The 25438-nt window shown below is 31.6% G+C and overlaps 2 protein-coding genes and 1 pseudogene across 2 annotated transcripts; 2 read left to right on the top strand and 1 right to left on the bottom strand.

Annotated features, from left to right (window-relative positions):
• Positions 1–671: 671 nt before the first annotated feature.
• LOC111276358 (vesicle-associated protein 2-2-like) lies at positions 672–6863 on the bottom strand (annotated as a pseudogene).
• A 7150-nt stretch (positions 6864–14013) lies between these two features.
• LOC111298977 (cellulose synthase A catalytic subunit 1 [UDP-forming]-like) lies at positions 14014–21286 on the top strand. The gene is made up of 14 exons (XM_022893772.2): positions 14014–14284; positions 14838–15033; positions 15136–15317; positions 15856–15976; positions 16068–16254; positions 16568–16834; positions 16968–17313; positions 17956–18093; positions 18194–18319; positions 18639–18851; positions 18950–19214; positions 19551–19747; positions 19846–20196; positions 20339–21286. Exons 1-14 carry the CDS (start codon positions 14204–14206, stop codon positions 20924–20926), a joined length of 3258 nt encoding a protein of 1085 aa, XP_022749507.2. The 5' UTR covers positions 14014–14203; the 3' UTR covers positions 20927–21286.
• Positions 21287–22175: 889 nt separating this feature from the next.
• LOC111298976 (uncharacterized protein At2g34160-like) lies at positions 22176–24710 on the top strand. The gene is made up of 5 exons (XM_022893771.2): positions 22176–22512; positions 22960–23008; positions 23529–23591; positions 23686–23750; positions 24443–24710. The coding sequence occupies exons 1-5, from the start codon at positions 22384–22386 to the stop codon at positions 24533–24535; spliced, it is 399 nt and encodes a 132-aa protein (XP_022749506.1). The 5' UTR covers positions 22176–22383; the 3' UTR covers positions 24536–24710.
• The last annotated feature ends 728 nt before the right edge of the window (positions 24711–25438 follow it).

Genomic DNA, 25438 nt, shown 5'->3' with positions numbered 1-25438 from the left:
TAGTGTATATAATGATAGATAAAATGGGATAATAATTATTTTATATTATATTTAGTTTCTACATAAAGAGAGGAATAAAATTGCAAGGAGATTTAATTATTGTTTTTTACATAAGATGATTTAATTTTTTCAAAATGAAAAAGATTAATTTTAATTTATGATATTTAACTTATTTTAATAAAGTTTTAAAAATTATATTAATAATTTAAATTATATAAATTTTAAAAAATAATAATTTTAATCGATAAATAAAATTATTTTATCATATTCTTAATTTTTACACACAACAAACATAAAATAAAATAATATTATTTAATTTCTATCTCGTGGGATGTCTTGTTTGTGTTTACTTCGTGGGAAATATGGATTGAACTGAACCAAATTATTTTCAAAGTCACGGGGGGAGAAACGATATCCTGGGGAGAGCTAAAGCTGGGAAGTTCTATGCAATGAACCAATCAGAATTTAAATCCAAACTCATGTCCTTCATCTCCATAAGATGGTAGCCGCCAGAGAATGAGTGGCTTAAACTTAATACGGACGGCTCGTCGATTGGAAATCCAGGCAGGGCGGGGGCTGGAGCTGTTATACGTGACCATGAGGAAAAGTGGGTTGCAGGATCTGTTGGATTCATTAGGGTCAGGACTAACATTTTAGCCAAAATCTGGGCCCTAAGGGATGGTCTTCTGTTGGCTAGAAACCTGAATATTCAGAACCTGTAAGTTGAGCTTGATGCTTCTGTAGTTATCTCTATGATTAAGAATGAAAACAAGTCTAACCCCACTTTCCAAACTTTGGTTTCTGACTGCAGGAAGCTCCTGACAGAGTTTAACCAGCAAAGGATGGTACATGTTTTCAGGGAAGGAAATCGTTGTGCAGACGCTCTTGCTGGCTTTGGTAGTAAAAACTTTTGTTGTAGGAATTTGTGTAATAAGGCCTCTTTTGTTTTCTTCCATAAAGCTTCCGAGTTTGTTAAAAGACCTGTTATATGCCGATCCAGCAGGTCGCTATGTTTTTCGTACTGTTTGATTATCTATGAAGCCCCAGTTTCGTACCAAAAAACAACAGACATTAAAAAACTGGAAATTAGTATTTGTTAGATATATACCTCTAATTTAAGTTGAAAATCGGTGTAAATTTAGAAGAACAAATCGAAGATTTCAGAATCGAATTCTTGAAATTCCCTTTGACTTTGCGCTTCAAGTTTTGTCCACCACAAAACTTGAAGGAGAAAATGGTTAATCAGTCAAACATATGCGGTAACAAATTGCAAACTCCAGAATCGAATGCTTAAAATTACTTACGACTGAACACTTGTGCCTTTTTTCATAAATGAAATTTGCACGAAAAATGAAACACTAGAAATGGGTAAATTTTTTTGAGTTTTCTCATTAAGGCTTTGGAATATTGAAACTATTAATTGCTGAGCGGATGTAGAAGAAGAAGAAGAAGAAGAGATCAAATGAAAAACGAAAAAAATGGGATAAAGAAGAAGAAGAAGAGATTTGGTCATTTTGGGTTTTATCATCAAAACTATTAGCTTCCTCTTCATGAACAGATTCAATCTGTTAGTGATGGAATTCCCAAAAAAAAATTATTGAAAATTTGAATTTATGACAACGAAGACGAAAACTATTACAACTGATATATTTATGGTTATACATTCCATCTGATGCTGGAAAGGGCAATTTGGAATTTTAGGACTTACCCTGCGTTTGGGAAGGGAATGGAAAGGAAGGAAAGAAAAATAATGAAAATAGAAAAAAAAATTTATTTGGATAAATTTTAATTTTTAAAAAAATGAAATTTCAATAATTTTTTTTCTTTTTAATTTTTATTTTTTTAATACCGAGGAAAACTAAAGAAAGAAAAATTGAAAAAAATTTATTTTTATAAAAAATTATTATATTTATATTTTTGTTATGATATTAAATTTAATTATATAATTGATACTCCCTACCAAAACATTTTTGCATGAATGTTTTATATAATATCACAGTTTATAAATATTTTATGATTTTTTAAGTTTTATCAATAAAATAAATCAAATTATTGTCAAAATAAATTAAAAAATTAAATTAAATATAAAATTAAAAGTAAATCAATAACTAATTAATTTATTTTATCATATTAAACATATTTAATTTTGTTTTAAAATATTTATTTATATAAGTTAAGTAGTACAAATTTATATTTATATATTATTTTATAAAAAAAGTTATAATTGAAAAAGTATTATAATAAATTATTTATTATTTATTCAAATAATGATTGTTAATATTTATTTGTTTTTATTAATTTTAATTATTCAAACAAAAGATATATATATTTTTTTAAAAAAAATTTCTTTTTTTTTTAAATGGGGAATTATAAATGTAATAAAATAAAATAAAATAAAAATGAGAAAAACCGAATAAGTTGGTTTAGAGTAGAAAGCATTGTTGCTTAAGAAGTTGACACTTGGCGACTTGTCAGACATTTATAGGATCAAAGATTGTTGCTTACATTTTTTTTTTTATGAAACTTGCTTTTCATTTTTTTATTTGATAGAAATGATATTTTTGTCAAATATAAAATTTTAAAATTTTTTTACAATGAAAATATGAAAAAGTAATTATTGTTGTACAACTAAGTAACTCCGCATATTATTTATGTACAAAAAAATTTTGCAAAAATAGAGATTATGTTTATTATAATATTTAATTATAAATAAAAATTTTAAAGTTATAAATTTATTTATATTTTTAATTAATATATTTATATATGATTATTTTTTAAATTTAAAAACTAATAATTTTAAAATAATTATTTTAGTTTTATTATTAATAACATTAAATTTTTAAATAAATATTATTATTTAATATATATTTAATTTAAACTTTTTAATAAATATTTTAAAAAAAAGGTGATTCTACGAAAAACGGGGTATCATTTTAGTTTAATTTAATGGCAGTGGTTGTGGAAAAATATTATGGATTTAGGTAGGGTGTCACTAGGGTCGGCAAATTAACCTGAAATCGTCGGGTTCCGATCCGACCCGATCATTTAGGATCAAATTTTTTTCTTGAAAAAAGGGGCTTCAGATCGGGTTGAATCGGGTTTATTTTTTGAAATATCGATTTCGGATCGAGGTCGGGCTTATATGAAACCCGACCCGACTTGAGATATTTACTAAAATACCTTTAATATATATATGTAATTTTTTTTAGGGTTTCTGAGTTTTGATTTCTTTCGGTGTTCTTGTTTTTCATCCATCCAATCATCCCATCTTTCTCATCTCTTCTTATCTCTTTAAAATTTCTCATCCACCTATCCAATTCCAGCCATCCCACTTATTTTCATCCATTTAACTTTCATCTATTTAGTTTTCTTCCTTTGAATCTTTCCTCTGTTTCAGCAAAAAAAACCATCAAGCCAGAAAAAGGAAAGTCAACAGGATAGAAAGACAGACTGGTCGACCAATTATTTGTACCTAGGAGTGATCGTTTCCTCTTCTGAGAAATAAAAATTGCAACAGTTGAGACTTCCTTTAAGTAATCTCCATTAGTACCAGGCTACCAACAGACAGCAGTTTTAAGATAAACCAAAGTCATCTCTTTTATAGATTTTATTTACAAGTATCAAATTTTTTTTTACCGGTAAATCAATCTCTTCATTTTCATTTAAAACCTTAGGAATAATCTCTGATGAATTAGAGAATCTAGAATTACCCTCTAGTGTTAAGGTTATGTCGAGTGTGTTGAGTTTTTACAGAGACTTGGATTAACTGTTGATGATATCAAATGAATACCCTTTAATGAATGGTTGTAGTGTGCATAAAAACATGATACCTATCATAGGTTACTTGAAAAAAATTGGAATTATTAAGTCGAAACTAAGGGAATTTGTTAAGAATTATCTGCAAGTGTTGCAGGCAAGTGTGGTTGTTGAGCTTGCTTCTGTTATCAAGTGTCTTAGGGCGCTTGATGTGGACTGTCCATGACTGAACACGTGATATGGAACATATAACAAGGACCTATAAGAAGAATGCATAAATAGAAAACTTACTAGTTCTTCTTGTAAGATCTTCCTTTCTTAAGTGCTTAACCTCTTCTCCTCTATCAATTTTGAAATGGTAGCTTTAGCCTGAAAAGGAAATTACCTATGGTGTTACTGAAACTTTATAGTACGGCATGACAACAGATGTGAATTAATGATGACAAAATATAATTCAACCTTATTTTTTAACTGTCAGTATTAAACATCATTCTTTGTCATATAAATAAACTTACATTGGCTAGCTTAGATTCAAGGTAATTTAGTTTTGATTTCATTTCCTCCATATCTTTAGCGAACTTTATCTCCTCTATAGTCTTCAATGTTTCCACCTCGCCATCCTTCAATGCATTGAACTCATTTTCCTTCACTGACTTCAGTTCTTTAGTATCAAGAATATCCTCCACTGGCTTTGATTCTACATTTGACTCCTTGCTATTGAAATTATTATTCTTTAGCTTCAGCTCACTATCTTTTGCTAATTTTAAGTCTTTAACATTAACATTATTCTTCAGCTCAATGTCTTTTATTAATTTTAAGTCCTCAATATTAATATCATTCTTCAGCTTCAGCTCTACATCCTTCATTGGCTTTAAATCCTTCGCATAGAACATATCTTCCTTGGCTTCCATTCCATATCCTTTATAGGCTTTATCATCTTTGACTCCTCAACCTTGGCAACCTTAGGCAGTGAAGAGAACATTGATAATTTATTAATTTTCTTAGAGGTATTAGGTACAAAATTCATCAATGGACTTGAAGTATATGTTTAAATCTCGTATTCAAACAAAAAATCTCTTCAAGTTCACTTTTAGATTAAAAAGAATATATATTTTCCTTTAAAAGATAATGCAATCACACATACAAGTACATATATGTATAACTTGACTTTAAGGGCTAAAAAAATGGACAAAGTAGATCTAACCATCTACAGTGGTTCAATAATCCCAACTTTATTCCAGTAACATGAAAACCCTATATTTCAGTAACATGAAATCAGTTCATCAATAATTTGGTGCAATCGAAATTTGACATAGGGTAAATAGAATGGGTCATCATTTCTCTGAATAAGATGAACTCTTACATTTATCAATTTTTTGAGAGTATGCTGCAGCTCAAGGTTACTCATACGCTCTTTAAGTATAAGAGTTTAGTTTAAGTTATCCAACATTGCAATTCATCCACCTTTTCATCCAACTCTTTTTTCAAATCATCAAGCTGTACAATTAGTGCTTAGTCACTGTTCATAGAGCTTGGAGCTTTCGACTGTAAGAGAGTTAATGCATCAGTTTAACTTGTCACTAAGAAGAGGAAAAGAATAACCATAATTAAACAAAAATACTATAATTTGATGCGAAATAGATCATGTTGCATAGAATTTTAAGTATTTTCATTCCAGAGTGAGCAAATAATACAGTGGCTTGATTTTTTATCAGTATATTTAATGTTAGCCTCTTTACCTTTTCCTTTTGAAGTGTTAGATTTTTTAGCTCTTGGTCATGTTGAGCCTCTTGCTTATCCAATCTTTAAACTGTCATCTCAAACTCATTCCTCAAAGACTCGAATTCTTGATGCAGCTTTTCACTATTTTGGCTAGCCAACTTACTCTTCCTCTGTTCTGATAATACATAAAATTACATATAAACAAGATGTCTTAAATATCCAACCAATATGTAAAGAAACCTGAGTTAATATTAGAATTTCAATTCTTAACCACATAGAGTGAAGAATTAAATGATGTGAAAAAGTACAGGTAGACTACATTAAAGTGAGAGTTCCACCACTAGTCTCATTTCATAGGTTGTATATGTTATGCACCAAGATTGGGTAACTTGTTCCTAAGAGGCTTAGAATTAGATTACAAATTTGTGGTTTATCTGGACATGGTTTTACCATGATAACAGTTTAAACCAACATTCATAGATTTATAGCTATACTACTATCTTGAGCCATCATCCTCACATATGTTCATTACATGATTTTGTAACTATCAGCAGTCATAAATTGTTACAACCGAAAAGCAATTGAAATCCAAAACATGATTTATTAACCTTGAATCACACTGACTTTGGCCTACACATGCCATCACCCTAATGATAATCAACTATTTGAATAAACCCTCTTTACCATGAGGTCTCAAGATTCAACTTTAACATTTAAGTCAAGTATACCAGGCTAGCCAACTATTAAAAACACATGTCTCATTCTGGTCATTACTTTTTGCTACTTGCCTTTTACATCCCAAAAAATCACTACATAGGAAAATAAAAAAACATACCATTAACAACAACATAGTAATTAGAACATGTAAAAATAGAACCATACATTTTTTTTATTTAAAAAATTACATTTGAAACATTGAATTCTTGAAAAAAAAATTTTTTTTTTTGCTTCTAGAAGCAATCCACAAAAATAAAAACCAAACCAAGTTAATACGTTGGGGCCAAACCAAATCCTAAAAACCAATTAATCAAGAAGTATAAAATTGGGATACTGGGGACCTTTTACTCTAAAAAATGATTATTGGCTCTTTTGCAATTGAAACATCATAATCTATTCCTTGATTCATTGAATACTAGCTCTTTTGTAATTGATTTAAGCTTGTTCTCTTTAATATATCTTCCACTATCTTTGACAAACTGTCAAGCAAAATAATGTGCAAAAGTCACTTACTATTATTATCAATTAAGCATAAGAAAAACAAAAAAATCACTTACTGTGGCAGACATAATGTCTTCATTGGTTGCTTTTACTAGGACAACTATGCTTTGAATTAAGAACTTATCTCTACGTATCATATCAGGAGGGGCTTCACGCTGAGCTTGCATGGTAACTAAATGAAAAAAAAAGGTGAGAATATATAGCATAGCACAAGAGAGTAAAAAAAATGATAGAGACCATAATATAAGAAATTCAGTACTATATTTTATTTCTAAGTTGCATTACTGGCTTTGATTCACTTGTCTAGTTAGGTAGCATAATGGGAGACTGTCCTAAGGATTAAGGCTGTCAGTTTTGTCAAGTATGTAATTTTTGTTTCCTCAATAAATTTGTACTCTTAAAAAATTAATCATGAATTATCGGATGCAATAGAAACCAACTATTTCAAAGGAACATGTCCTAAATATAAAGCACCTAAAAGACTGGGAAATTTACCCTTATCAGCTTATCCTAATTCTTTCCCTATCTTAGATAGCAAAATCATTGAAATGTATAGGGGCCCTTGATCAGATGACCTCATATCTACTAACACTATCTTAATTTTCTTACATCATTAGTTACGAGCCATTACAAGGCCACTTAAGCTTTGAAATTCATTCATTACATGCGCATATATCAATATACAATCCTAAACCATTTATGCCCTTTGAAAATATCGTGCTTGTAGAAATTTGATTTTCCTACATTAGTGAAGACAAATGAAAATATTTTAACTTGTTTTATATGTTAATTAGCCTCCTTATTTGGCTAAAGTTGCATGCTAAGTGAACAACCTAAAGGTGTATGCTAAGTTGTACATGGTAGGATTATTTTTTACTTTTTTTTATGGAATGAATTTTTCTAATTTTTTTGTTACTTAGATTCTAAGTTTGTTTTTTAATTGTTTCAGTAGAATTAAATCTAATTTTTCTTTTTTATGAATGAAGGTAAAATGTCTAATTTGAGAGATAATTCGTGTTCCCCAACACCTTTTACTTCTACCTCACATCAATCACCAATTCAACAAACTCCCATTTCAATATCTAATGAAAATATAACTCCATCACTAAGTGTGACTAACGATGGTGCTGAAGTTGATGATAGTTGGTATAACTCAAGTAAGCTAAAATCAAAAGTATTGAAACATTTTAAAAAAGAGAAGATTAATAATGAATGGAAGGCAATATGCAATTATTGTAAGAAAAAACTTGGTGGTGCTTCTAAAAATGGAACAAGTCTTTGCGTGATCATTCAGAGAGGTGCAGTAAGCGATTTCAAATGGATATTCGTCAACAAGTGCTGCTAGCAAATCAAAGGAAGGTAGATGAAAAAGTAACACTAAAAAACTTTTTCTTTAATCAAAATGTCACAAGGAGGGAGCTTACCAACATGATAATCATGCACGAATATCCCTTATCAATGGTTGATCATGTGCAATTTAGAAAGTATTCTTACAGTCTCTAACCTTTGTTTGCTATGCCTTCTTAAAATACTATAAAGAATGATATTTTAAAGATTTTCAAAGAAGAAAAGGCAAAAACAATATCCAAATTAGAAGCTAATGAATGGAGAATTGCTATTACCACTGATATGTTGACTGTTGATCACCAAAAAAGAGGATACATGGCTGTCATTGCTCATTACATCGATAATCAATGAAACTTACAAAAATGCATCATCAGGTATATTTTATTAAATTATCTTATTTTGATAGTATTTATTTTTTATTAAGTAATTATTATTGTTGAATTAATTATTAAATTAGTGTAAATAATTAATTGTTTAATTAGGTTTGAATATGTGCCAACTCCATATACGAAAGAGGTCATTGCTTCAAGTTTGATGAAATGTTTCTTAGATTGGAATATTGTTAGAAAACTTTCATCTATTACAGTGGATAATTATAGTGTGAATGATGGTGTTATTGAGTTGTTAATTGATAGAATTGATTGTGATGCACTTTTGTTTAATGGAGCTTTTTTTTCATATGCGTTGTTGTGCACACATCTTGCATTTGATTGTGAAAGATGGATTGAATATGATTGGAGATGGAATTGAAAAAATTCGTGATAGTGTCCTTTTTTGGGATGCTACACTAAAGAGGTGGAAAAAATTTGAAGAGGCAGCACGTCAATTGCGTATTTTAACTTTAAAAAAATTGTGTGTTGATGTCAAAACACGATGGAACTCTACTTACTTGATGCTTTGAACAACTTTGTTTTATAAAGATGTTTTTTCTCATTGTGTGCAATTACATAGTGATCCTTTATATAAATATTTGTCAACTGAAAATGATTGGATCATTGCAATTGAGGTTTATGAGAAGTTGAAATTATTTTATGATATCACTGAAGGGTTTTCTGGCACAAAATATGCTACTGTAAATCTTTATTTTCCTAATATTTGCAAAATTAGATTGGCATTGAATGAATGGATTATGCATTCCAATAGAATTATTTCATGTATGGCTGTGAGCATGTTAGGCAAATTTGAAAAATATTGGAATGATGTGTATGGTATAATGGGTGTTGCCACAATTTTAGATCCAAGGTACAAAATAGAGTTGTTGGAGTATTACTTTGAAAAGATTTATAGAGAAAATGCTGAATTTAAAATTAAAAAGGATTGTGCAAATATGTCGTGATTTGCTTAAGGAGTATGAGGAGAAATTGGCTTTGAAAAAGGAAGAAGGACCTTTTATTTCAAGCTTTTCATCTTTAGATTGTGTTGGTGCTACTGAATTCAGAAATTTGAGAGACTGTGATGATTTTGTTTCAAGGAAAAAAAGAAGAAATCAAAAGTAAAATCAAAGTTGGATCGTTACTTGGATAAAGAAGTCATACCAAGAGAAGGGAATTTTGATATATTGAATTGGTGGAAACTAACTGGACCTCAATTTTCAATCTTACAACTTATTGTTAGAGATATTTATGCCATACTAATTTTTACTGTTGCTTCAGAGTTTACTTTTAGTACTGGAGGGAGGTTGGTGAGTGCGCAACGCAATAGACTTCATCCATCAACTATAGAAGCTTTAACATGTTGTTAAAATTAGTTATGGGCTGAAAAAAAAGGTACAGTAATGAATATTATGCAATTTTATTTTTATTTTAACATATTGTTAGTTATTATATTTTGTTGTTATATATTATTTGTTAATATTTTATTATTTCATTTGTATGGTCAATTTCATTAGAAGAAAAGTCTTTCTATGAGATATTGATGAGAGTGAGATTGAGGAAAAGATAACTAGTTTGGTAAATAATATTATCCTTTTTTACTAATTTATTTTTTATGTTATTGTTTTTAAATATATTATTTTATGAGATTTATTTATTCATCTTATTGTTTTATTTTATAGGACTAGTATGGTTAGAGGAGGATGATGATATGGAGCTTAGTGATGATGAAATGATTTATTATGATTTGGACAAAAGGTACATGACACTTCTATTGCTATTGGTCATGTCGATGAACTAGTGAATATTGTATAGTGTATCACATCCAACTTTACTGCTTTAGCCTTTTTCTCATTATTTATTGGTAATCTAAAAATTAATCATGCATTTCTGTTATTTAGTGGACAATAAATGGTGTGCATTCTCTTTTTGATAATGTTTAAGATAAGTTTCATTTATTTCCATATTTTTTAAGAATAATACAACATTTTTAATAATAATATTTTTAAAATAGTTAGTTTATTACAGAGAAGGTGTTTTTTAGAAGATTGGATGGAAAAATTTTTATCAAATATTAATATTTCTAGAAGTGCCTTAGTGACAACATTTTTTGAGCTGAAAGCTGTTGTGATTGAGCTGGAAGTTGTTATGTTTGAACTGGAAGCTGTTGTGAGGTCTTGTAGGTGTTTGCTTGATGCTTCTTATAATTGGATGAATATATACTTGTATCTTTAACTGCAGCCTATTTTTATAGTTAGAATTTGACTATAAATTCATATTAAATTATGCTTCATGGTCTAAATGTGTTTGTCTGTTACAACATTTGAAAATTTAAATTTGACTATTTTTATAGTTAGAATTTGACTATAAATCTACATTAAATTATGCCCCATGATCTAAATGTATTTGTCTGTTACAAATGCTGTTTCATGTGAAAATTTAAATTGGTAATAAACTAAATTCGGGTCGGGTTTCATTTAAGTAAATAATATTTGTAACGGGTCGGGGTCGGGTTTTTTCACTAAAACCTCCGAACGGGGATGGGTCGAGTATCGGATAAAAGCACTAAGGCTTCGGGTCAGAGGCGGGGAAGCAAAAATCCGACCCGCCCCGCCCTGATGCCAACTCTAGGTGTCACCCTATCTGTCGGCAACAACAGAATCAATTGGTAAAACTCTTATAATTGTAATGAATACGGTTAATGCACTAATAGCTCATGAATTATAATTAAATATTTAAAATTTATAAATATTTAATTTAATATTTAAAGATGTTATATGTTCTAATATGATTTAATTTAATTTTTTAAAATAATATATAATATTATAAATTTTTAAATTTTGATTTAGATTTGTTGACATTGATTAAATATGAATTGAATTTTATTTATTTGATTCATATCATTAATTTTTAAAATTTATTTTTTGTCTATTATTTTAATATAATTTTTAATATCTTTAAATATATTTATATGTAAAACAATTATTTTTATTTTATAAAAAATTAAAATATAATAAAAATTATAAAAAATATAATTTGATTTGATTATTTTTATTTTTATTTCTCGATTCAAAATTTTAAATAAAAAAAATCAATCTAAAAAATTAAATATTACGATTTTGAATCAATTTTTAATTTTTTTTACTTTTAATGATACTATTTTTAATGTGATTAGTTTTAAATTATGACATGTAATTAATAAATAATTTTTAAATATTATTTTAATTAATATATTTATAATTTAAATATCATATTAAATATTTTTAAAATTAAAATATTATATTAAATATTTATTATAATTTAAAAAAATTGATGACGTTATCCCTATTAAAAGATATTGTTAAGGTGCCATCACTAAAAACAAAAATCTCAATTAAACTTTATGTTTAACGACACTGGAAAAGTTGCTTCCACTTGAAATTTACACTTGATGCTTATCATCAAACTAGCAGATGATTCATAATAACGAATCCACTCTTCTTCGGTCTTCAACTTCAAGATAATCCCGTCTTCACTCCCACAGGATAGCTATTATCTACAACCCACCCACTCCAAATTTTTTGTGCTGTTTAAGGAATAAAATATCAAAAAGAATTTTTCATAAAAAAAATCATAATTTGATATAAAAAAGTTGTAATTATTGTAATTATTAGAATTTGAGAATTTTAATTTTTAAAATTTATTATATGAATAAATAGAATTAAAATTTAAATTATAAAATATAAATTTTAAAGGGATGAATTATCATATTGTTTGCTTGCTTCATATTTTTATTTGTTATAAATAAGATAATATCTTCAGCTGTTGCTAAATGTTGACCCTAAGCCTAGAGTCCCTAACAAATAAATCTGCTTTGATTTTATTATCCATTTCCCACTCCAGAACTAAAAGCATGTTTTGTATAAGAAATGGAACAAAAGCAAAACAATATCCTATTGTTTAAACTCCTATACTAAATGCAGTAATATCAATTAGTAATATTCAGGATTAAAAAAATTTAATATTCAATCAAGGAAAAAAGTACAAAATATTAAAAAATATATTAAAAATAATTTCACTTCGAGCAAAGCCATAAAAAAATGAATATGATTGACATTTGCAAAATGGAACGATAAGAGGGTATAATTGTAAATTCGTAATTAGTTGAAAGCCCAAAAAAAATAAAAATTTTAATCCGACATGGAGAAATTGAGTCCACCGACAGCCAATGGAGAGGCAGATAGGAAGTACCGGCAATAGCCGGTAAAATTAAGAACAGGCTGTTACCAGCAAAGAAAAACATTTTAGAAAGTCTCGCTATTGTCTTTTTCCCTGAAAGAAACTGGTTAACGGGCAAAGAACACGTGTAATATTATAATTGGGTTGTTTAGGGAATGGTAAAGCTGAATTTCATTGTTTTCTACCAGTAAACCAATGATGATTTGACATGTCATTGAACTCACATAAGTACACTGTAAGTTCCTTTAGTTTTTGTTGGACTTGGACAGCAGCTGTACGTGGCTTACGAGCCTTGGTGGACTGGTGGCTAAGCTAAATTGCTAGCTCCGAAAAATAGTAGTACTACAATACCAGATGTGTCCACCGACAGCTAGACTTAAATCAAGTTTTGGGTAAATTTTTTTAAATTAGAGTTAAATTTAATTGAGTTCATAAAAATATATCATTTTCAGGTAATTATTTAATTTTAATTTTTAAATATATTTAATTATTAATAAATTTAAATAATATAAATAATATAAACTTAAATACATGAATTGAACTAATGTAAATAGATTATTCAATTAATTTAAACCGATTCAATACTTTTATTAACGTTAACAAAATATAAATATTTAAGTTATAATAAAAGAAAATAAATTAGAGTCATATTTATATGTACATATTAGTGCATATAAGATAGAGCACTTTAAAATTTATAAAGTAATTTTAACTTCTAAAGGAGACGTTTTAATGGATAAAAAATTTTTTAAATTAGAAAGTAAATTTAGAAATTATAAATTGAAGATAAAGTTGAAATATAGAGATAAGTTAAATATGATTTATGAAATAAGAAAAAGATTATCTTTTATTGTAAAAAAAATTTATCTTCATCTTAATTTTAATTTTACGATAAAAATAAATTGTATGAGTTATAAGATCAAATCAGGCTCGTATACGTGTTAAGGAAAGAAAGTGATACTTAAAAATGAAAAAAAATCACTTTTATAATGATATTTTTTATATTTAAGATTATTAAGAAATAAATTTTAATAATTAAAATTAAAAATTTAATATTTATCAATAAACTATATTGTTGTTGGCATTTTTCATAATAGTTATTAGAAGTAAAAAGAGTTTTTATTTTTGTCTCAAAAAAATTATTCCTAAATAAGTTTTTATTTTTGTCTAAAAAATTTTCTAAATAAGTTTTTTTTTTTTTTTTCATTTTAATCCAGAAAAGCAAGAAAGTTAGGCTGAGCCAGCTATATTGGGTATGAAATGAGCAAGCCGAGCGCAGCAGGTAGTGGGCAGTCGCTAGCAACTGGTTCACCCGGTGAAAAAGAATATCCTTACATCACACACAAAATAAAAAGACAATAAAATAAACAAAAAAAAAAGTGATAAAAAGACAAGCCATTGAGCTTATGATCGAGAGAATATTATGCACAGACATAGCTATAATGAATAGAGAGAAGACAGAAATGGCGTGTTAAGTGGGCGAAGATTTTCACAGTTTTTCTCAGCCCTCCGTGCTCGTATATTTTCATCGATAACTGTTCTCTCTTGATCTGTGAAAGAAGCAAAAAACCATGGAAGCAAGTGCGGGAATGGTGGCCGGGTCTCACCGGAGGAACGAGTTGGTTCGGATTCGCCATGATTCTGATAGTGGGGTTTGTGTTTTAAGCCTGCCCATTTCTAGCAACAATCTCTTGTTTGATTTTTTTTATCTGACTTCCATTATGGTGTTAAGATCTGAGTTTGTTCTCATGGAAAGTGACTTTTCAGCTTACAGGTTTAGACTATTTCCTTGATTTGGAAAATGGGTAGTCGTTTTTTAGATCTAAATATTAGTTTGGTGAAAGTAAATTTTCAGTGTTAATTTGTTTTTTTGTTTTTTGCTTTGGTTGACTGATGAACTGAACATGTGGGTAGTGATCATAATTGGATCTTGAGATTTGATGTTGTTTTTTTTTTTTTTTTTTTTTTTTTTATAGTCAATAAACTCATAAGTAGAATTATGGTTTTGTCTCCGTACAGCAATGTGATGAAGTTCTGAATTTACTGCATTGTCTTATTCAAAGTCGATGATTTGGTGTGGCTCTGATTTTATTAGACATTATACGTGTCTACTTGATATTCTATTTAAGCCGATGACTCTATTTGGTTTCAGTGTTCAAAAAAGAGAAGAATTCTAACAGTGTTCATTGTCCTTTTAAAATGCAGCCTAAACCGCTGAAGAATCTGAATGGACAGACATGCCAGATCTGTGGTGATAATGTTGGACTCACTGCCGCCGGTGATGTCTTTGTTGCTTGCAATGAGTGTGCCTTCCCAGTTTGCCGTGCTTGTTATGAGTATGAACGGAAAGATGGAACTCAGTGTTGTCCCCAGTGCAAGACAAGATATAAGAGGCATAAAGGTTTGCTGTTTGTTTGATTGTTTCTTTTGTGAATTTCATTTTATGATTTAGCTTCTAAGTTTTTATATCATGGGTGAAGTAAGTAATGTCTCAATGTTTCAGGGAGTCCTCGAGTGGAGGGAGATGATGATGAGGAAGATGTTGATGATTTGGAGAATGAGCTTGATTATGCTCAGGGACACAGTAAGGCAAGACGGCAGTGGCAGGGTGAAGATGTGGATCTTTCTTCTTCCTCTAGACTTGAACCTCAACAACCAATCCACCTTCTCACCAATGGCCGTACGGTAAGTGTTTTATGTGATTCTGTCCCTATTGATGCTATGAAGTTTGCATGTAGTTTGCACAGATGTTATTATTTGTTTCTTCTCTAAATACCCTCTCATCTACCCGGTGGGTGGTTAAACTCCGCCGTTTCAATTCCTAAGTTGCAGTATCCAAGTTGGGAAAATAAGCCGTGCAAAATCAAGTAATCCATTGTGGTTTATCCTAATCAGATTTTAATTGAGAAAATCATTTCAACTTGCTCGGTTTTTTAGGATTTCTAATCCTCTTGCTAAATTTCCCATATAACTTTTCACTTATGAACAGTAGTTATATGCATTGCAAGCTTGCTAGCTTTTTCATTAGCTGTTAAACTCTTATGTATAGCCTGATTTGATTTAATCTTAAGAAAAACTTTTTATATTGGTGAACTAACTAGCTTTAATACTATATTCTCTGGTGATTAATGCTATGAGATTAAAGAGTCATCTACTTTTTATGTCATTTGGTAATTTTCTAGCAATTGATCATTTATGCTCATTGATAAGCTAACATTTTCAGGTTTCTGGAGAAATTCCATGTGCTACACCAGACAATCAATCTGTCCGAACAACATCAGGTCCTTTGGGCCCTCCTGAAAGGAATGTTAGTTCATCTCCTTATATTGACCCAAGGCAGCCGGGTAATTATGTTCTTGGCTTTCTTTTCTAGCTTTTTCAAATTCTTTTGAAGGGTTCTATGATCTCAATTGATAATGCCATCTGTTCTTATAGTCCCGGTGAGAATTGTGGACCCAACAAAGGACTTGAATTCTTATGGCCTTGGGAATGTTGATTGGAAGGAAAGGGTCGAAAGTTGGAAACTCAAACAGGAGAAAAATGTGATGCAGATGACCGGTAGATACCCTGAAGGTAAAGGAGATATAGAAGGAACTGGTTCAAATGGGGAGGAACTGCAAATGTGAGTTTATCTTCTCTGGAATTAAACTAAAATTAATTTACTCTTTTCTCTTTGAGTGCCTTTTTATGTCTTTATGACCTTATAAATTACATTGATTGATATTTCTTCATTTTAATTGTTTTTTTTCTCAAATTTTTGGTTAAATTTGATTTTTGGGTATTATCGCTATATTATATTTCTATCTGTAGATGCATATTATGTCCATTCTTTCTGATTTTGAAGAAAGAATTGATATGATTTTCACTCAGTTGCTCTCATCTATGCATTTTACATGTGCATTTAATTTTAACATTTGGTAGTTCTTTTGCAACAGGGCTGATGATGCTCGTCAACCTTTGAGTCGTGTGGTGCCTATTTCTTCATCTCATTTGACCCCTTATCGTGTTGTGATAATTCTCCGGCTTATCATTTTGGGCTTTTTCTTGCAATATCGTACAACTCATCCGGTGAAAGATGCATATCCTTTGTGGCTTACATCTGTTATCTGTGAGATTTGGTTTGCTTTATCTTGGCTTCTGGATCAGTTTCCAAAGTGGTCTCCTATCAATCGTGAGACCTTCCTTGATAGGCTAGCTTTGAGGTCAGTTTTATGACTTTCACTGATAGATTGTTGGTTATATGGCTGAAAAGCTCTTGTTCTCTCTATGTGCCTGTGTGTGTTGTTGGTAACGTTGCCTGTTTGTACCCTAATAGTGGTAGGTTTTATTTGCTAGATATGACCGGGAAGGGGAACCATCACAGCTAGCCCCTGTAGATGTTTTTGTCAGTACAGTGGATCCACTCAAAGAGCCTCCGCTTATCACAGCGAACACTGTATTGTCAATCCTTGCAGTGGATTACCCTGTGGACAAAGTAGCTTGCTATGTTTCAGATGATGGTTCAGCTATGTTGACTTTTGAAGCCCTCTCTGAAACTGCTGAGTTTGCAAGGAAGTGGGTGCCTTTCTGCAAGAAGCACAACATTGAGCCTAGAGCTCCTGAGTTTTATTTTGCTCAAAAGATTGATTATCTAAAGGACAAGATACAGCCGTCTTTTGTGAAGGAACGCCGTGCAATGAAGGTCAGTGTAAAGATACATAATTGTGTTTATGCATGTGTTATGTTGTTGGGTATATATTAAATGTTTTCCTGAGAAGTTCTTTAATTGTCACTTTAAGTTTTTCCACACAGATTTTCCAAAATTTTACTTTCATGGTTTTGGTTTGGAAAGCATTTAGTTTAAGTTTGGGTTAACCTAGAATTAGATTTCTTTCAACATGATGCAAATGTGGTTTATATCTTGAGATGAATGACATAGTGGTAAAATATAAGAATATTTGAATTGGAGGTAACATTCAAAACAAAATAAAACCGTAAAGAATATTGTTAGTGCCTTGTGAAACATTCACAGACCTATAAAAACAGTTGTTAGGACCTTTGGATAATTTTTTAAGTAAATGCCATTTTTATGGTTTTTCCTGGTAAGCCTTGCTCTAAATACTCCAGGCCTTCATTCATACTTTTGCTTTTCTGTCAGTCACTGCTGAAAATAAACAAATAGCTGGAGAAACAAATCCTCATAGGGCATCAAGTGAAAGGCTAACTTTTAAAGCGAATAAATCTAAAGTGATTTCCCTTCTATCCACTGCTTCCTATTAAACCAGAAAAAAGAAGTGCCTGTTACGTTCTTTAACATGGAAAAAGTAAAATTTTCTTTCAACAGAGAGAATATGAAGAATTCAAGGTGCGGATCAATGCCCTTGTTGCCAAAGCTCAGAAAATGCCCGAAGAAGGTTGGACAATGCAGGATGGTACACCATGGCCTGGAAATAATCCAAGAGATCATCCAGGAATGATACAGGTATCATCCTGCTGCCTAGATGTGTCTATATAAATTGGCTCTGATTTTCTTGCTATCATGGTTCTTTCCATTTTATAATGTATGTTTTTTTGAATGACAGGTGTTTTTAGGCCACAGTGGGGGGCTTGATACTGATGGAAATGAGCTACCTCGACTTATCTATGTATCTCGTGAGAAGCGACCTGGCTTCCAACACCACAAGAAAGCTGGAGCCATGAATGCTTTGGTATGCCATTCTCAGCCTTTTTTTCAGTTTCACTATGTTTTCCCTGAAGCTGTCACAGATGTCCTCTGGTCTTCTTGGGGCACTCTGTATATCATAAATGCATCATGAAACCAAAGTGTTTTAGAGCATAATATTTACATCTGATACACACCTTTGCAATGATCCTGCCGGTCCTTTTGCTGGATATTCTTTACTGAGGAATGTATCACATAGATGTTTGGGCATGTTTCACATCAGGATTTTAGATCTTTGGCACATGCAACTTTCTAGGGCTAGAATCAATTGCATTTTCCAATCTGGGTTATCTTTTGATTTGCAGATTCGAGTTTCAGCTGTCCTTACCAATGGAGCATTTTTGTTGAATGTCGATTGTGATCACTACTTCAATAACAGTAAAGCTCTTAAAGAAGCTATGTGTTTCTTGATGGATCCTGTCCTTGGAAAGAAGACATGCTATGTGCAGTTCCCACAACGTTTTGATGGCATTGACTTGCATGATCGATATGCCAATAGGAATATTGTGTTCTTCGATGTATGGCCCACTTAATTTGGCCTCAGGGTAGAATTTATTTCTGATTAATAATTACTTAAAGGGGAATGGTAGTTCATTTTGTACTTGTTATTTTGCAGATTAACTTGAAAGGGTTTGATGGTATCCAAGGTCCAGTCTATGTGGGAACTGGTTGTTGTTTCAACAGGCAAGCTCTATATGGATATGATCCAGTTTTGACAGAAGCTGATTTGGAACCAAATATTATTGTTAAGAGTTGTTGTGGTTCAAGAAAGAAGGGAAAGAGTGGGAATAAAAAATACATTGACAAGAAAAGGGCAGCTAAGAGAACTGAATCCACCATCCCTATTTTCAATATGGAAGATATTGAGGAGGGTGTTGAAGGTAGGATTTCATCAAAACTACTCTATTATTTTCTGATTATTATTTCCAATTGATTTGATTTTGTCTGCATCAGCTCTAGATCCTATCAATTTGGTTATACATGAAATATTGTGGGGACTTACCTTTTCTGCATGGCTGCCATAAATTTTCCATTACATCGTATTTTTCCAGCATCAACATTATTCAAGGTCACTCAGAAACTCATTTATATGAAAGTATTTTGGATAGTGGATATTCCATGTTGATTAAGTTGAGGATGAAGATGAAATCAATGACCGGTAGTGTTAGGATGCCCGTGCTCTGTGTGGTTTTAACTTCATTCATAATGTTCTGCAGGATATGATGATGAAAGGTCTCTTCTCATGTCCCAGAAGAGCTTAGAGAAGCGATTTGGTCAGTCTCCGGTATTTATTGCAGCTACCTTCATGGAACTAGGAGGCATTCCACCATCAACCAATCCTGCATCTCTTTTAAAAGAAGCAATCCATGTTATTAGTTGTGGATATGAGGACAAGACTGAATGGGGTAAAGAGGTCAGTTTAGTGAGGTGTCATGCCCTTTAGTAGTAACTAAGCCAGTGTCCATTTTTACATGCATTAACTTGGTTTTTTTTTTTTCTTCCTGTCACCAGATTGGATGGATTTATGGTTCCGTTACAGAAGATATTTTGACTGGTTTTAAGATGCATGCTCGTGGATGGATATCAATCTATTGCATGCCTCCTCGTCCGGCATTTAAGGGGTCTGCTCCTATCAATCTTTCTGACCGTTTGAACCAGGTTCTTCGATGGGCCTTGGGTTCTATTGAGATTTTGCTGAGCAGGCATTGCCCCATATGGTATGGTTACAATGGAAGATTGAAGCTTCTGGAGAGATTGGCATACATTAACACAATTGTTTACCCCCTTACCTCTATTCCTTTGCTTGCCTACTGTATGCTTCCAGCCTTTTGCCTTTTGACAGGAAAATTTATTATTCCTGAGGTAAGTGATTATTATAGCTTCACTTTGCTTTGGAATAGACTTTCCTCTTACATCCCTAACCCTGCAATCTTCTATGTACTTTTTCCTCTGATATTTTACAAATGCCTTGTGCAGTAATGTTTTTCCTCCAATTTTTATGCAGATAAGCAACTTTGCTAGCATGTGGTTCATTCTCCTTTTCGTCTCCATTTTTGCTACTGGAATACTTGAGCTTAGGTGGAGTGGTGTCAGTATTGAAGACTGGTGGAGAAATGAACAATTCTGGGTCATTGGTGGGACATCAGCTCATCTCTTTGCTGTCTTCCAGGGTCTTCTAAAGGTGCTTGCCGGAATTGATACCAACTTTACTGTCACTTCAAAGGCATCTGATGAGGATGGCGACTTTGCAGAGCTTTATGTTTTCAAATGGACATCCCTTCTCATTCCTCCAACCACAGTACTCATTGTGAACTTGGTGGGTATTGTGGCTGGTGTATCGTATGCGATAAACAGTGGTTATCAATCCTGGGGTCCACTTTTTGGCAAGCTTTTCTTTGCTATATGGGTTATTGCCCATTTGTACCCTTTCTTAAAGGGTTTGTTGGGTCGTCAAAATCGTACCCCTACAATTGTCATCGTGTGGTCTATTCTTCTCGCTTCTATCTTCTCCTTGCTGTGGGTGCGGATCGACCCCTTCACCTCTGATGCTACAAAAGCTGCTGCTAATGGGCAATGTGGCATCAACTGTTAGTTTCATTTTGGGATCATTTTGTTTCGGTAAATGCTCTCTCCTTCAAGTTGGCTACCGTGTATATAACAAAAGAAATTAAGATGTCAAAGCCATAAGCATGATATAAGTTATAATTGCAGTCTCGATGAATTTATGTATTGTTAGACAGATGGAGACCTAAGACCAAGAACCTCATATCTTTTCGTTCGCTTTCATTCTTCCACGAGGTATTGCTGATGGTCTAAGGCTGTTTAAGTGGTTCGGACCAAAGTTTGATCTTGATTTTGTTTAGTTCTATAAATATTGTTTCTTTTACTAAGAGCATGTAGAGATTTTTATTCATCCAATGCTATGAAAGTGACTTGTTTTCGTTCTTTTGAAGTTCATACCTATTAAGCGTCATGGTGGAAATTTTTATTAGATCATTCATATGAGATCGGAGTTGATGTTCTGAAATCTTAAATCTTAAATCTGATGCTCTTTTAAGTTTCATCGAAATCTGGCCATGGCATTTACTTTGGAAAACAAGTGAAAGTGTCAATTGCCTTGAATTTTTAACCTTAGCAGCTTAATGCCCGTGGTCTATGGGCTTTCATTGGTGTTTACAGCACAAAATGTTTCAGCTGAATTTGCAAATTTGGTAGGTTTATAAATTATAAACATGGCTGGTTGCACCATCCTTTTTTTTTTAAACGGCCAACTGGTCTATGTTAGGCTAATCCTTTTGGTCCAATGTTTTAGTTTTGAAATTTTTTTCGAATCTATGAGTTTATATATATATATATAATTGTAAAAATATAAGTTTCTAGAAAAGAAAATCTCTTTGTTACAAAATTTACACAATTATTGAATTTTAATCACCTATAAAATGGGGGTTATAGTATTAGGATTATATGATGCAGAAAGATATGAAGCACAACATAATTTAAAATTTTAATAAAATTTCATATGAATTTGATAAAAAAAAATCATAATTAACGTGTTAACAATTATAATATGATAATTTTTATATTTTATTTATATTTAATATAAAATAAATAAACATAAATATACAAATTGTCCAATCAGTCTCATTCTCCCAAATATCCAACTTCCTGCTTAAGATTTTTATAGATATCGTGCTTGCTAATGATTATGATATTATAATTTTAAAGTGAACAATATTTTTTTTCCAAATCAAAGATCTTTTGTTTCTAATATTATTTTATTAGAAAGTCCAGGGCTCCAGTCCCGTAAAAGCCCAATCTAAAATACAAACGACGACGTTTCAAGGTGCCAGAGAAAATTACTTGTGGTGGGAGGAAAACCCCAAATAAAGAAAAGCAGGGGACTGGTGAGAGGGACTGGATTCAAGGGTTTTTGAGCCGTTAAGTGAAAGCCTCCTCCTCTCTCTCTCCCTTTCCTTTGCTTGGTGAGCATATACATAGTTAGGGTTTTTTTTTTTCACTCTTTCTGGGAGAAGAATAAGAAGAAGAAGAATGGAGGGGATAACCGAGGGAGTGAACAACTTGAACATCACGGATTCATCAGCCTCCAACAACAAGAAGAACCGTATCCAAGTCTCCAATACCAAAAAACCCCTCTTCTTCTACGTCAATCTCGCCAAGGTTCTCTCTTCCTTTCCTTCCCTTTGTTTATCATCTCTGTGTTTTTCTCAAATCCTTCTTTCTCCCTTGGTGATATGTTTGCCTGCTCAGACCGTTTTAGCAGTGATTAGTTTTCAAGTATGCTGTTATTCTTTGTCATTAAGGAATGATTGCTTTAATATTATGGTTTTGGGTATTTATTTATATTTCTTTTTAACTGTATTAGGGATTTTTTTTTATGTCATTCTGTTTCATTGCTGGATAGTTATCTTCTTGATGTGAAAACCCATAATTTCTTTTGGTTTTCTATTAAAAAAATAGAATAGACGTGTATTTTTCTATTAGAAGACAAATAATAAGTGTAATTTTTTGGGATAAGTGACAAATATGAATTGTAGGAACAAAATTTGAATAAAAACAGATTTTGCTAAGTTGTTTAAGCTTTTTCTTTTTGCTCCATTTTGGCAGAGATACATGCAGCAATACAATGAGGTGGAACTCTCTGCTCTTGGAATGGGTATTCTTTTTTTTTTTTTTGGTCTAAGACTTTCATTCTATTGCACCATGCTTGCTTTATTTGTTCTTAAAAAAGAGTTTTTTTTGGGGAGGGGGAAAGGGTTTATTAAAAGTAGCATCCATTTGGATGTTCTTGTCAGTATAAATTTTAGAATTCAGATGATTTTGTGGTGAGTATTGAAGTAGCAATTTACTTTTGCTGCTCTCTTAATTTCTTAGTATATGTTATCTATTTATCTTTGGAGGAATGTAATCTGTTATCTATACTGATAGGTTCAACTCTGAGTGGCTATCATGTAATTGATGCTCATGTACTGTTTTTTTCTCATTAGCTCTATGTTGCAGTGTTAACTCAAAGAAACAAAGAGACCATTTGTTTTTATACCACTGGGGTAGAAATAGGACATGTTTAAGGATGTGTTGCTATGCAGACCATTCGTAATTTAAAGTGTTGGAAAAAATTGTGTTACTTTCTTTTTTCTTGCTTTTCTTCACATCTTGCATTTAAATGCTGTCCACAGCTATTGCTACAGTCGTTACCATTGCTGAGATATTGAAGAACAATGGGCTGGTTGTTGAGAAAAGTGAGATTTTTACCCTTAATGAGATTCCTTTTAGCTTTCATTTCATGTTGAGAACTCAAACTTACTATCTTGATATATGTGAATCATATGCCAGAAATCACAACTTCTACCATTGACATGAGAGAGGAATCAAGGGGACGACCTGTTCAAAAAGTAAAAGTAAGTTGCAAATACAGCATATAATTATTTACTTTAAGTTACATTTATCACGTAGCTTATATTAGACTGACCTGAATGCTTTCAGAAGCTGGAGTTCTATTCTTTTGTTTGTCAGTATGTAAGATCAATTAAATAAATAGGGAATCTATGAAATTGGGCCTCTGTTTGTGGTGAAGTGATGAGACCTTACTTCTGTTAATTGGTGGGGGTAGAGAAACAACAATTTATTATTTTTCTCGCATTTGCTCATTTCAAACCCACTGAATGGTGTGACGTAGGAGTTGACATGTGTTGGTCAAGGCCACGTTTGGAATTGGGACTTTTATATCCATAATGGAACTCATGATACTTAGCAGTTTGATTAAATATAAAGTTTTAAGCCCTAGTGGTTGGAATAATATCTCTTGATATCCAAGCATGTTTAGTTGTTCACATCTATGCTACTCATATGTAGAGGTGCTGCCACCGTTTAACCTACTTAGTTTAGTCATTGGTGTAAATGGCTGTTTCTGATATGGGTTTATTATTGTATTAGGATGAAGGGCATGGCGAGTTATGTTGGTATTAAAGTTGCATGTATCAGTTTGCTCCATTTTTAGTCATATATATAGCTCTCTTATATTAATTTTCATGAGATGGTTGAACTTATGTTAATATTAGAGGCTGACTTCAATGAGTTTATTATTTTATAGATTGAAATACTGCTGGGGAAGTCAGAGAAGTTCGATGAGTTGATGGCTGCTGCAGCTGCTGAGGAAGTCGTGGACAATGAGGAGCAGAGTTAAGATGAGATGTTCCCATAATTTTAGCTTGTGTTTACTTAATTGTTGAGATTTTTAACGGTTCTATTCTTGTTTGGCTGTGTGGAGTGAAGCTTACTAGCTGTGATGATATTTTAGTTAGGAATTTTTGTAAAATACTATGGCCCTGTTGTTATTCAAAATTCAAATTTGTTGCTAATTCCTTGCTTACATTAATGTCTGTTCAGATAATTTACGGATGTTGCCTTCCTTTTTTATGTTTACAAATATTTTTTTTTCTTCCTTCAAATCAAACGTCTTGGTGCCTATAATTTTAGCAATTGAGCAGCCAGACATGAAGTTTTCTGTGCTATTTTTGGCAGATACACTTTCTTTTTCTTTGTTGAATGTCGGGCTTTTGGTTTTGAACTCTGCTATCTCATAACTTGGTTTTTAATTCTTTTTTTTTTTTTTCTGTAATTTTGTTTGTTTCCAATTAACTTGGAACTATAAAAATCCAAAATTATTGCAAGGAAAGGATAAAAATTTCAGCATTATTTATACCTACCTTTTTTTTGCCTTCTACCCCAATTCCTTTGCCTGCCCTGTCTTCTCTTTTATCTCTGTCTCTCTTAGATCTGTTGAAACTTCAGTTCTTCTAAAGGTGTCATTCTCTATCTCCTCACATGCACAAGGAGGCAATGCAAATTGCAAAATCATTGTTTTTCTTGTTCCCTTGATTTTTGATAAATAAAGTTCCTGCTGGAAAAGAAGCTCTAAGGCCTACAACATGATGGTGATGATCACGTGCGCAAGCTAGTTTGCTCATTTTGCTGTTACTGGAAGGGCATTGGTCAATGCTCCACAATCCACACGGAGATCAACACTGCCATACGTATGCAGCAATATATTTCGCTTTTTCCACATGTTTCATGTTACAAGCGAACG

This window comes from Durio zibethinus, chromosome 18 (assembly GCF_047325235.1).
Source record: "Durio zibethinus cultivar Kanyao isolate XHJ-2024 chromosome 18, ASM4732523v1, whole genome shotgun sequence".
NCBI lineage: Eukaryota > Viridiplantae > Streptophyta > Magnoliopsida > Malvales > Malvaceae > Durio > Durio zibethinus.
This window is presented reverse-complemented; position numbering and strand designations above follow the sequence as displayed.

Bases quoted from the DNA above. Each gene is read 5' to 3' on its own strand.
- LOC111298977 (XM_022893772.2), top strand. From the start codon at position 14,204: ATGGAAGCAAGTGCGGGAATGGTGGCCGGGTCTCACCGGAGGAACGAG. The intron at 16,255-16,567 runs GTGAGTTTATCT...CTTTTGCAACAG, and splicing joins AATGGGGAGGAACTGCAAAT to GGCTGATGATGCTCGTCAAC. The intron at 18,852-18,949 runs GTATGGCCCACT...GTTATTTTGCAG, and splicing joins GGAATATTGTGTTCTTCGAT to ATTAACTTGAAAGGGTTTGA.
- LOC111298976 (XM_022893771.2), top strand. From the start codon at position 22,384: ATGGAGGGGATAACCGAGGGAGTGAACAACTTGAACATCACGGATTCA. The intron at 23,009-23,528 runs GTATTCTTTTTT...TGCTGTCCACAG, and splicing joins ACTCTCTGCTCTTGGAATGG to CTATTGCTACAGTCGTTACC. The intron at 23,751-24,442 runs GTAAGTTGCAAA...ATTATTTTATAG, and splicing joins GACCTGTTCAAAAAGTAAAA to ATTGAAATACTGCTGGGGAA.